The following is a 12,933-nucleotide window of genomic DNA, read 5'->3' on the forward strand; positions in this document are numbered from 1 at the left end:
CCATTTCACAGATGAAAATATAGAGGCTCAGAGAGGTTAAGTGGCTTCTCCAAGATCAAACAGCTTTGATTTTCAAAGCCAACTACATTGTATTATAAAGCACCAGCCCTTCTGTTCCTCAGTATCTTGCAGCCTCCCACATTGCGCCTGGCATTCTTGGCCTTAATTTGAGGAGGCCAGTCTGAAAACTTCAGATGCTCTGAAAGTTAAGTTGATCCCTACAGACAAGGTTAACAACTGCCCTATGGAATTTTACATTGTTATTCTTTCTCTCATTACTCCAATTCAAATCTGTCACTATTGCCATTTTAGAGTTGTCATAACTATTGCCAAATAATTACACACTTGTTACAAAATATACCGTGAATTGAATCTTTATGAATCGTAGTACAAAGTGATTCAAATGCTTAATGAATCCATAAAATAATAAGAAAGAAACACTTTTTAAGCTCCCTAAAATTTGCTCACTGTGGTTGAATCTATTGTGTTGACTAGAGAAAATGCACTTCAGCCCTCCTGCACCTGGACTGTGTTTATAGCCAAGTTTTCAGTTTTTTAACTGGCATTAAATTACCTAGAAATTGAATGTGTGGAAAATGACAGAAATTCATTTTGCCTCATGAGAGAAATCATTCTCTTCCTATTTTTTTTATAAGCATGAAAGTCTGTACCATTAAAGACCATTGAACCAGGATGTAGGAAATATATATATTTCTATATGATAATAGCTATAGCATGGTGAAAGGCTTAGGAAACACAATGATTTGTAGGGTGTAGATCAGTCCATTTCTAGTCACTCAGTCATACATACCAGTTTAATCCAGAAACTCCTATACCAATATATTTTATTTCCAACCAGGGGCTAATTTATGGCTCTGCCAACAATGCCATTTTAATTAATTTTATTCATCTTATTTCTCTTTCCTCTGCTCCTCATATCTCAACTGTTATGCGTTGCCTAGATTTTAATTTAAAAACCTCTCCTCTCTAAGGAGCAATCTGAAGTGGCAAAAATAATCACTTAAAATATTACAGTCATTAAAAAATTGGCTGTGGTGGAAGCTGTGCATTTTCAATTTTCCTACAAATGATGTTTTAGCTCCTTTTAAAGTGTGCTTTGTATCTGAATTATCTGCCATCAGCCAGCTTGGCTATCAAAAATGGTCTTCCAGCTGGGTGGGCTGAGTGACAACTCCTTAATGGAGGAAATGGATGGCTCTCTGCTCATGTGGAGGGGAAGGCATACCAGGCAGATTTCATTCCATCTGCCACCAGCTCTCTGCAAGCTGGCATTGCCCAAATGCCCAATATACTCATTCCAACTAAAAGGATATCGTCAAAACTAAATTGTAAGGCTACAGATGTCTGAAAGAATCATCAGGGCCATTAGACCCCAGGGAGATAATATTAAGGGGTGCCTCAGTGTTCATCTTTGATGAAAACCTAATTAAACTATGGTGAAGGCAATTGTAAGTACTTTTACAAGTACAGAGGTGAAATCATTAACATTTCCAGCAGCGTATAGGGAGCAGCCTTAGAAAAATGCTATCTTGAATTGTGGCCAAAGACTTGTTATACTGAGGAATTTTCACTCATGTTTCCTGTTGATGCTTTTCTGAATGGCAAATTCTTGTCAGGTACAGGGTGTTCTGCTTTTCAAGTAAAGGAAACCCATTTAACAGCAAAGTAGAAAAATATTTTTGATTGACAGATGGAAACAAATAAGGATGATATTTAAGTGATTTTAAAAACTCATTGGTCAATGCTAAAATAATGAAGTAAAAATAATGATAATTAACATCATCATTAATGTAATTAGGAAGGCTAGGGATAGAAAGAAATATATAGAGCCATCTGCAGAATTTATACCTTTATTTTACCAAAAATAAATTCTTAATTACCTGATATATACTCACCATAAGTCAGTCAAAAGCTAAGACTCACATGATAATATGTTCTGTTAATTGTGTTTTCCACTTAAGATAGCAGCTCATCTACCTTCCAGATCAATTTTGTTCTTTTTCATGTTTGTGTAGTATTCATCATGTGGCTCTACTGTAATTCATTTAAGTATTCCTTATTTATGGAAATTTGTCCTCTTTTTTTTCTATAACAAGAAATGCTGTGGTTAACAGCCTTGTACATATATTTTCAAGCACTCATGCTATTTTTGTCTATAGCACAGATACCTAGAAGTAGAATTTCTGGGTACGGTTGCATTAAACACTAAAATTTTAAAATAGATACTGTGAAATTATTCAACCAAAATAATCCTGTCAATTTATATCCTAACCAATAGAGTCTTCTTTTCTTGTACCCTCATTTATGCTGGACGTTTCAGTTATTAAAACTGTCTCCAATTCAACAGTTAAAAAAAAAAAAAGCTAAGACTCAGGAAGTCACATGTTATTTGTAATCATTTACTCAAGAAAACCTGCTATATTTTTACCATACTCAAAATAAAGTAGCCCTGAATTCCAAAGTATTCTTCTTGTCATATTAAAGCTCACGTATCTCACAGAGTTAGACATTTAACTGTCTTACGAAGTTGTTTAGATTTTAATTGTCTCGCAAATGACATGAGTTTGAATAGATGCTGAACAAAAACAGCTGGGTATTAAAATCACTGAGCAATTTTCTGAAATTCTTTCAGTTCACATTTTGTTTGGCTCTTTAACATAAATACATAGATATACATTTCATCTGTAAGAAAAGTGGCGGCACACATCTTGCATTATTAAGTTTTCCTAAGGAAAATGTTTGGTAATCTGCCAAAGTTTGGAGAACTTTTAAAGTTCTAATTGATGGTTCAGTATGCCCTGAAAATGAATGAATGTTTGTAGTATTTTACCATATTGTATTGTGCAACATATTCTTTTACATTTTACTAAAGGTTTTAAGTTGATCTGAAGAATTTTAGTGACTAGTCTAATGAGAAACAATTTAAAATAGATTTAAATATTCTATTTCTCTATAACCTACTGCCAAGGGTATATATTGCAAAGGGAATATAATAGTGCATATTTAGAAATTTGTGGAAAAGTGCATATTTAGAAATAAAATAACAATTATTTTATACCACTTAGAGATTTCAAAAAAATACTTCCACATAAAATATAATTTGTGCTTCTAACAGCGTCTCTAGGAAATAGATATTATTGGCCCCATTCCACAGCCTAAGAAACAGGCCTAGATGGGTTAAATGAGTTGTGCAAAACCATGTAGCCATTCAGTAGAGAAAATGCATCGGAACATGCCTTCTGATTCCAATCCCCAAACTCCTTGAGGATGGACAGTAACTGAGTTTTCATTCTTTGTCAAGAATGTTTTTGGTTTCCAGTATTGTGGGGTTTTTTCTAACCTTAATCACCTCAGCTCATGTAAGTGCTAAATTAATTGAATTGGGTTCTAGGGGAAAGTTCAAGCACCCCTACCCACACAGGTGGTGGATTTCCATTCAGAGGCAGAGATGCAATCTCAAACAAGCAGAGGCACAGGGGCTCTATCTCAATCTGAATGTAGTCAGGCATAAATTCTTAGTTTGGAGAGCATCTGGGAAACCAGTCCAATACTAAGACACTGAGCCCCCTGTGACCAATTCTAAAGTAGAATTAATGTAAAACTCTAACTAGCCTTGTAATTGATGCAGGAGTCCTCAGAAGGAGAACCCTGACTGGCCCCCTATCTTTCCCAGGATTCCTAAATGTAAGGATTATACATAATCAACTTCTTGGTAGGCCCACTCCTGCTCAAATGGCTCAGTAATTCACCAGTTTTGCACAGACTATCCCCTATTTTATAGTCCCAATAGTACCCAGCTGGCTTATATTACCCCTACTCCAAACCTTGAAAACATCTGTTCTACTCATAATGGCTGAGGCAGAAATTATGTCCTGATCTCCTTAGCATGGTGGGGAGCAGAGCAAGCCGTCCATTGTAGTGTGTGCACTCAGTGCATCTCCAGGCCCTGCTGCCCTGAAATTGGCAGCCCCATCCTGCTAAGAGACAGGGGGATTTGATTCACTTCACGCTGAGCTGTGGCTGTTCGCTTTGGGTCTGTCACAGACTTTCTTTAGCAATGTGTTGATGTACTAAGAGTATGATGAAGAAAACATTCCAAGAGCAATACTTTTCCCCCTCCACACCCAAAAGGGCATTGGGCCCATTTGGGAAGAGAGAATAGAGTGGAATATGAATCTTCCCCTAAACTCGACAGACAGGGTTAAGATGTTTCAGTGCAAGTCCAGCACTGACTGTTATAAACCACTGCCCTGTTTGTTTGAATTTAGACTTCGAGTATTGTCCTTTTACTGCCAATTGGTGAAGAACAGCTCCTTCCCTATAAAAATAAACTATGTAAAAAACTGTACCATGCTGTCCTTCATGGAAACTTGGCAAAGACATCCTACTAGTTTTTAGATTTGCAATTATGAAAATTGGTTAACACTCAAAATGAGTGTTCATTTTTTTCAGGTTGTTTTCTTCATACTTGTTATGGTAAATATTACTTGTATTTCATACACTGGCGCTAGCAGTTATAATGACAGAAAGGTATATTGATAGCTAATTTTTTTCTTCCAGTTTTATTGAAATATAATTGATATACAACACCGTAGAATTTTAAGGTGTACAACATAATGATTTGACTAACATACATGAAATGATTAACACAGTGTTTAGTGAACATCCATCGTTTCATATAGATACAATATTAAAGATAAAAAATATATTTTTGATAGCCAGTTTTTAATAGTTGTATAATTACAAATGATCTACTAAACTACCAAATGTATTTGGTAACAGCCAAATAACTAACGAAAAGATCCTTTAAAATATACTTAAGGGACTTCCTTGGTGGTCCAGTGGTGAAGAATCTGCCTTCCAATGCAGGGGACGCAGGTTCGATCCGTGGTTGGGGAACTAAGATCCCACATGCCGCGGGGCAACTAAACCCATGCACCACACTACTGAGCCCACACGCCTCAACTAAAGAGCCCAAGTGCCGCAAACTACAGAGCCCACACGCCCTAGAGCCTGCGCGCCACAACTGGAGAAGGGAAAAACTGCATGCCACAACTAGAGAGAAGCCCACGCACCACAACGACGATCCTGTGTGCCGCAACTAAGACCCAACGCAGCCAAAAATAAATAAATAAATCTTAAAAAAAAAAACTTCAGTTTTTCTAAAACACCAACTCATTTTAATTTTGTAAAGTGAGTTTAACAGTATGGTATTCAGTTTCATAATGATGTGTTTCTTTACATAAATTTTCTATCTCAACTAAATTAAAATATGCATCAAATATGTTAATAATATAAATCTTGGAAGAGTAGGAAAGCATAGTTATGTATAACACAGTCTTAAAATATTAACAAATAATTCTGAGGTAAACAGAATCAAAATGGAAATAATTAAATTGATGTTTAGCCAGAAATGACCAAGATTTTATGTTAAGCAAGTCACTCTTTTCATTACACAAATATATCCTTTTAAATTGTAATATAGATTATTCTGTTTTCACATGTATGGATATTTCATATATGCCCTTTCCTTGGACAGTGACCTAATGTCATTTGCATCAGTGTCAGAGTCCTTATATTAATTCTAAATAAACATAGGCCATAGTTGTTCAGGATTCCAGAATGGGAAGATAACTGTGAAAACCACTATTTAGAGCTCGGTGGATTTATTATTAGGAAAGTAATCTTTGTTATTCTAGTTAGCATTCATTATCTTTACAGAGTGCATAGTAGTAGAGGATCCTTGGGTTTGTCATTGCTTGACACTTTCTATTTACTGTTTTGTTTTTGGGGGTTTTTTGATAGATGTATTTAATGCAGAATAATTACCACAATAATGTTAGTTAACATATCCATCACTTCACGTAGTTACAACTTTTCTTTTTGTAGTGAAACTTCTAAAATCTATTGTCTAAATAAACTGAATCCTAGTTTTTGTTTTGTTTTGTTTTGTTTGTTTTGCGGTACGCGGGCCTCTCACTGCTGCGGCCCCTCCCATTGCGGAGCACAGGCTCCGGAGGCGCAGGCCCAGCAGCCACGGCTCACGCGGCACGCGGGACCTTCCCGGACCGGGGCACGAACCCGCACCCCCTGCACCGGCAGGCGGACCCCAACCACTGCGCCACCAGGGAAGCCCTGAATCCTAGTTTTGATCAATGTATCTGGGTTAAGGATCATATATAATGAGCTCAATTTAACATCCGTGAATAATCTGTACTCATTGTGGTGTGAAGAAGAGCCTCAGGCAGGTGAAGCCTGCCACACACTACAGTATTATCTAAGCTGATGGCAGGCCCAGTGGGTATGCCTTACGTCTTAGTGCTGTGAAATGACTCCCCCAAGATCATATGCTCCAATTCTCTTGAACTTCTGGAAGCTTCTGAAGGCTTTTTTACTCTTTCAGTATAGAAGTCTGATATCCCTCCCCATTGATTTTACCTGCCATAATTAGTTTAATAGTCATAAAACATTTCTTTGCACACATCACTGCTCTATTTTAGACCATCACTGCTGATGGCATATTGCAGAGATCTCTTAGATTACCATTAAAGATCCTTTACGGTCAGGCTCCAGTCTAATTCTCAAAATTATGCCTACTTATCACCTATGTAATTTATTCATATTTGTCATCCAACTTGGATTTTTCTCAGTCCTTTAAAGCCAATTGAAGACCTGCTCATACATGAAGCCTGCACATCTAGAGCCCTGGACACAGTGATTCCTACTTTCCTCCACTCATTAGCTTTCCATATGCTGCCTTTGATAAATATCAACTAGACTGTAATTTTGTAGAGCAAAGATTGGATATTATTATAAACCCCTTATAAACCCCTTCCCTCCAGTACCTTCCTTAACGCTTACTACATCATGAGTTCTCCATAACAGATTAGTTAATTACCTGAAAGGCATAACCATATCATTCATTTATTCATTTATTGAATTACTCAACAAATATTTTTGAATTCCTACCATATGCCAAGCACTGTGCTAAAACCTGGAATACAGGGACATGACCCCTGCCCTGCAGAACTTACAGTCACTGGGCCCAACTGATACTCTCTGTCCAGTTATTTTTCTTCATTCCTATTTTAAGAGTATATAAAACTTAAAAGAATGTTTGGTCTTTTCATTTTTTAGCATTTCTCTATGTGTGACATTACCAAAAAATGATTAATGCAAAAACTTATCATATTTTTTAAAACTAAATACTCAGTTTACTCAGCTCCAGAGTTGGATCTTGCCTTTGACTATTCACTTTAAGCTGAAAAAATGTAGGTTATAAAAAAAGCATCACAAAAAATTATTTTTCTTTATTCTTTGTAAGCCTGGTGTTCTTTTGGAGAATAACAAAGTTTGTTGTTTATGAGCTCCTCCTTGGGGACATCATGCACTTCCTAGGTCTTGTCAGACACTTTCACTCAAAAGCTGGCTGAGAATATATGATCATATCAGGGATTACTTTGACCTTTTCTGTATTCCATGTTTTGATTAGCAAGCTATTCGGCTCATATCCCATTTATAGACAAATTGTGAAAGGCTTGAATGGCAAGCCAGAAATATATGGAATATTGAAAAGGTCAGTGTGATTTAGCCTGTAACCACAGTATTGAAAATATATGACAAGTCATTATCACACTTAATTCCCACAACAAGGACTGTGGTAAAGATGGGAAATTATGCCAATTAAAATATTCTTGTTTCATACTGAAGGCTGAGGTGGCAAAGCTCAAATGGCCTCTTGACTCCTTTTTTGTGATAACTTAATAAGCTAGAGAGAAACTGTAATTGAATTAAACAAGACCAAAAAAAAAGAGGTAACAATTTCTTTTGATTTCGGAGTCCACCATAGAGGGAATAACATAATGAGTTTTCTAAAAACTCTAATTATACATGAGTAAGACAGATATAGCTACAAAACCAATTCAACAGACACCCCATGCTCTCTTTTTATCTACAGCATAGCTGTCAGTCAGATGGGAACTCCATTTATTTCCATGGAAATGAAGGCAGTGAGTTCAATTTTGCCACCACCCGGGATGTAGATCTTTCTACAGAGGATATTCAAGAGCAGTGGTCAGAAGAATTTGAGAGCCAGCCTACAGGGTAAGTAATTGTTATCTCCCATGCTGTGTATAGCACTTACGTTTATTCCACTGGAAATATTTTAAATGCATATTGTTAAATAGCAAAAGTATACTTAACACTGGTGATCCTTATCATAGACAAGCCAAAAGGGGTACACTTATGTTAAACATTCTTTATTAAGTAATCAACTATTTTTATGCATACGAATTTTTGTGATTGCAAATACCTTTTAACTTCAGTTGAATCACTTATATCTCATCTTTGTTTCTTCAGCTTTTACTGGGAAAATGTGTTTTATTTTTCAATGCGTATAGAATATAAAATCTTTCCACTACTTTTATATTGAGACTTTCAGTTGTCTTCCTGGGGTCTGAGATTTACAGATGCTGTTACCTGATTTTCAGTGGAGTGTGGCTGTGATCTGTAAAAATTGATTTAGGGGGTAAAATTTAATCTTTGAGAGATTTTTTAAAATATTTTTAAATTTTTTAATTTTTGGCTGTGTCGAGTCTTAGTTGAGGTGTGTGGGCTTCTCTTAGTTGTGGTGTGCGGGCTCCAAAGCACATGGGCTCTGTAGTTGTGACACATGGGCTCTCTAGTTGTAGTGTGCAGGCTCTCTAGTTGTGGCGTGTGGGCTTAGTTGCCCTGCAGCATGTGGGAATCTTAGTTCCCTGACCAGGGATCAAACCTGCGTCCCCTGCATTGGAAGGGGGATTCTTAACCACTGGACCACCAGGGAAGTCCCTGAGAGATATTTAAAGAAAGAATATGGGGTTGAGGTTGAAACAATGAGGATGGTTTGGTGGTAGTATTTTCTGGCCATTCTGAACTATGTGACTTCTTCTGGGTCCAGTGACCCTAAGATATTTCCTATTAATTGAGTAGCACTTTCAGAAATTCAAGTTGAAAAAAATTAATAGGTTCAGAGAAACAAAATTTATAAGGTAGTATGAATTGGAAAGAAATTCTAGAAATTCTCTGGTTTGCACCTGGCTTTTTTTTTTTTTTTTTTTTTTTTTTGCAGTATACACTTGTAATCATAACACCAGGTCCTTACTGCTGTTTAGTGTATGTTTTCTAAGACTATGATGAAGATGAATGAAATTAACATAAAGTGTAATTTCATGATGGATATGAAATAGCAATAATTTAGTGCTTAACTACGAGGAACTTTCCCAGAACACAACATTTGAGATAGTCACGTCCCTCTGATCTCAACAAATTCAATCAAAATTGGATGGGATTCTAAGTGTCAGAGGGGAGAGAAGGCCACTATTGATGACCTCTTGGGTTCCCCACTTCCTATGCATTGCCCAGAAGCTGCATTTGGACCCAATAAAAGGGAAGTCTGACCAGCAGCCTAAGCCACTGCTACTGCTTCTTGACCTTCTGCTGCCACATCAAGGTCTCTCACTGTTGAAAGCTAGATTTCTACAGCAGCTGACCCAGCCCTGCTCTTCCCCACCTCAGGGAAGTCCAGCTGTGGGAAGCCTCTGAAGGAGACTGACACTTTGAGGGACCCCACCCCCTCAAGGGTGCACTATTGACCTTTCCAAGCCTAGCAGTGATGCGCAAGCCCTTCAGTCCACAGAACCTTCTCTTTCAAGGTTCCTGTCACTCTTGAAGTGCCATGTCCAGTGTGGCTGTGGTGTCTCCTTGAGGGACCAGCAACCATTGTTCCTCTCTCTCGTGTCCAGGATCTCCCCAGGAACCTGGCTGCTTTCCTTTGTAGCCCTTGTACTACATAGGGCTCATTCCACTCCCCTCAGAGACCCATGGGCTTTGATGGGGTCTAGAACTTTGACAGTGCATGCCAAGTCTTCTTTACCTACCTTCTAGAGATAAAAGATCCATCACCAGCTTTACATCACCATATCAGTTCTTTCTTTCTGACCCCTGATATAAAAGACCAATTCAAATCCCTTTCCTGATGATGGAGCTTAACTGCCTATGAGAGGGTCCCAAATTTTGAAGCACCAGAGACTCGTGACCTCCACTCCTTCACCTCTCCAAGCTAATACCACCTATGCAGCAGTTGTAGGTCATTTTCTTCAGTGAGACCTACATCCTCTAGGAACACAAATGATGCCACAGTGTTGTCCAGATACCCAGTCTCCATCCCACTAAAGCAGAGAGAGAAACACAAGTCTCCAGTGGTACCATTCTGATACATGCGTGAACCCTTTCCTGTTATTTATGTAGCTAGCTGGCTAGCTAGTTACCAAGTTATCTCTTTCCTCGAAGTCCTAATGTCCTCTTATTCTTTTGGGAAGAGATACAATTTATTTTTACCTATGGCCTTCATATCCACATATTCCCTCTCCTAGAATGCCCTCTTCTTTGTTTTAGCTTGTTGTATTATCAAAAAGCATCTATAAAAGAACAAAAGAATGCTTACTGGATGGATTAATGGTCCATACAGCTCTCTGCTACTAACATTAGTGGAGACTTAGTACAAACACACACAAAAACACCTTTATGAATTAAGCTTAGAAAGGAATAGATTTGATATTAGAAGAAACCAAGCACATTTTAGAAAATTAATGTACTAATCCAGAAAAATAGCTGGCAAAAAATATATTCCAATTAACAGATCAGACATTCTGCTATCTCAGAGCACTACTGATGTGAGAATTTGTGGCTAAACCAAAATATTCATCTCCCAAAACAAACAAAATGAACTAAAAGTATTTATGCTTAAAAAAAGAGCTAAATTCAACACAGATACAGAGGAACATCAGTGCAAATTCCATTCGCTCAGTGACTCAGGTGGTTTCTTTGGCCACTTCTCAGTACTGAGATATATCAGGTTTTGGTCACAGATAAGAGGCCAATACTTTCAGGCTGTGACATTGTCAGCAGATTTCTGTTCCAATAAGGTAGAATAATGTGCTCGACAAAAGCACCTGTGCCACTCTAATTAGAACACAATTAATTCACCTTAATTCTAAAAACAGCTTAATTATTCTAGCAACCACACCTTGGGTTTATTTGTAGCTTTTCCCCTAGGATATCAGACCACACCGCCCCCCCTCAGAACTACCTCATTTGTGCTCTCATCTGGTGAACCATTCATCCACATTGGCATTATATTATTTAAAAAGGTATAAAAGGATAATGAGACTATCTAGTGTTTTCTCTGTTTGGGGATGATGGTAAAATGCTGCTTTAATCCATAGCATTGTATGTGAATGTGTGTGTGTGTGCCCCCTCTCCGCATCCACGCATTCTCAAACGATGCTTTATTGATCTGAGAAAGAAAGCTGTTATAATAATTTATAATCAAAGCTCCAGGGAAAAAATCCTGTCACAATCAAATTAACATGAAGCATTTTTACCTAGGGTACGAGCTGACAAAGAAACACAGATTAGGAACTTGGTAGTGAAATTCTTGTTGTGTTTTATCAGCCAGATTTACTGAATATTTGTCTCATTCCTCCCCTCAGCCATCACCACCCACAGAATTTATCATCAAAAGCTCACATGCTAAAATAGACATAAAATGTAGGTGGTAAATCCCCACTCTATTCAAGAGTGACCAATTAAATTGATTGGATTGTAGCTTTGAGGTCACTTTCTTTTAAGACAGAAAAATTAGATTATTAATATGGATATAATATTTTCATCTCGTTTAACTATATTTTTCTCCCATAAGAATCATGAGAGAGGGCTTCTCTGGTGGCGCAGTGGTTGAGAGTCTGCCTGCCGATGCAGGGGACATGGGTTCGTGCCCCAGTCCAGGAGGATCCCACATGCCGTGGAGCGGCTGGGCCCGTGAGCCACGGCCGCTGAGCCTGCACGTCCGGAGCCTGTGCTCCGCAACGGGAGAGGCCACAGCAGTGAGAGGCCCGTGTACCGCAAAAAAAAAAAAAAAAAAAAAAGAATTATGAGAGAGAAAAAAGAATATGCAGTCCTCTCTAATAATAGCTTCAAAACATTTCATATGAATGACAAGAAAAAAAAGCCAGTGTCATTATGACTTTTTTGGAAACCACTTTCCAAATATTCCTGTTTTCTTTCCATTTGAGTCAAATTATTTGATCTCAGATCACAAGGATGCAAAAGCTGTTTGCCTTTTACATCATAAAGCTGTATGTTGATAGGTTTATTTTAAGTGGGATTTTAAAGTTTCTTTTCTTTTTCCTAAAGACACATCTGTTACTTCAGCAAGAGAGAAAGTTAAATAGATACACTGTTAATTTATGTGAGCCTTTCTGAACTTTGGCTTAACCTCACAAACACATCTAGTTAGCAACTACCATATCTCACCCATCTGAGGCTGTCTTTGGGTGGGAGGGGGCTTTGTAGAAAAACACATTACTAGAATATGGAATTTGTATACTTGTCTTTCATCCCAAATGAAAACATTGTATGTTTTTAACTATTCAGATAACTTTAAAAAATATCTGTTTTTTTGCTGTCACCAAAGTATTCATGTTAGAGAAGCTCCACACATGTAATGAATATTAAACTATTTTTTTGAAGTGTAGTTGATTTACAATGTTGTATTAGGTTCAGGTGTACAGCAAAGTGATTCAGTTATACATATATATATATATATATTCTTTTTTCAGATCCTTTTTTTTCCTTTTCTTTTTCCAGATTCTTTTCCATTATAGGTTATTACAAGATACTGAGTATAGTTCCCTCTGCTATACAGTAGGACCTTATTGTTTATCTATTCTATATATAGTATTTTTTTAAAGATTTTTTTGATGTGGACCATTTTTAAAGTCTTTACTGAATTTGTTACAATATTGTTTCTGTTTTATGGTTTGGTTTTTTGGCCACAAGGCACGTGGGATCTTAGCTCCTCGACTAGGGATT

General features: G+C 37.4%; 1 protein-coding gene across 4 annotated transcripts in view; it reads left to right on the top strand.

Moving 5' to 3' along the window:
* RELN (reelin) overlaps positions 1-12,933 on the top strand; it is a 521,022-nt gene that overhangs the window by 302,861 nt on the left and 205,228 nt on the right. For all 4 annotated transcript variants that reach the window (XM_067745999.1, XM_067746000.1, XM_067746001.1 and 1 more), the window contains exon 11: positions 7,979-8,124. In XM_067745999.1, the coding sequence (XP_067602100.1) occupies positions 7,979-8,124 (146 nt within the window). The remainder of the gene's footprint in view (positions 1-7,978; positions 8,125-12,933) is intronic.

This window comes from Pseudorca crassidens, chromosome 8, assembly GCF_039906515.1.
Source record: "Pseudorca crassidens isolate mPseCra1 chromosome 8, mPseCra1.hap1, whole genome shotgun sequence".
Lineage (NCBI taxonomy): Eukaryota > Metazoa > Chordata > Mammalia > Artiodactyla > Delphinidae > Pseudorca > Pseudorca crassidens.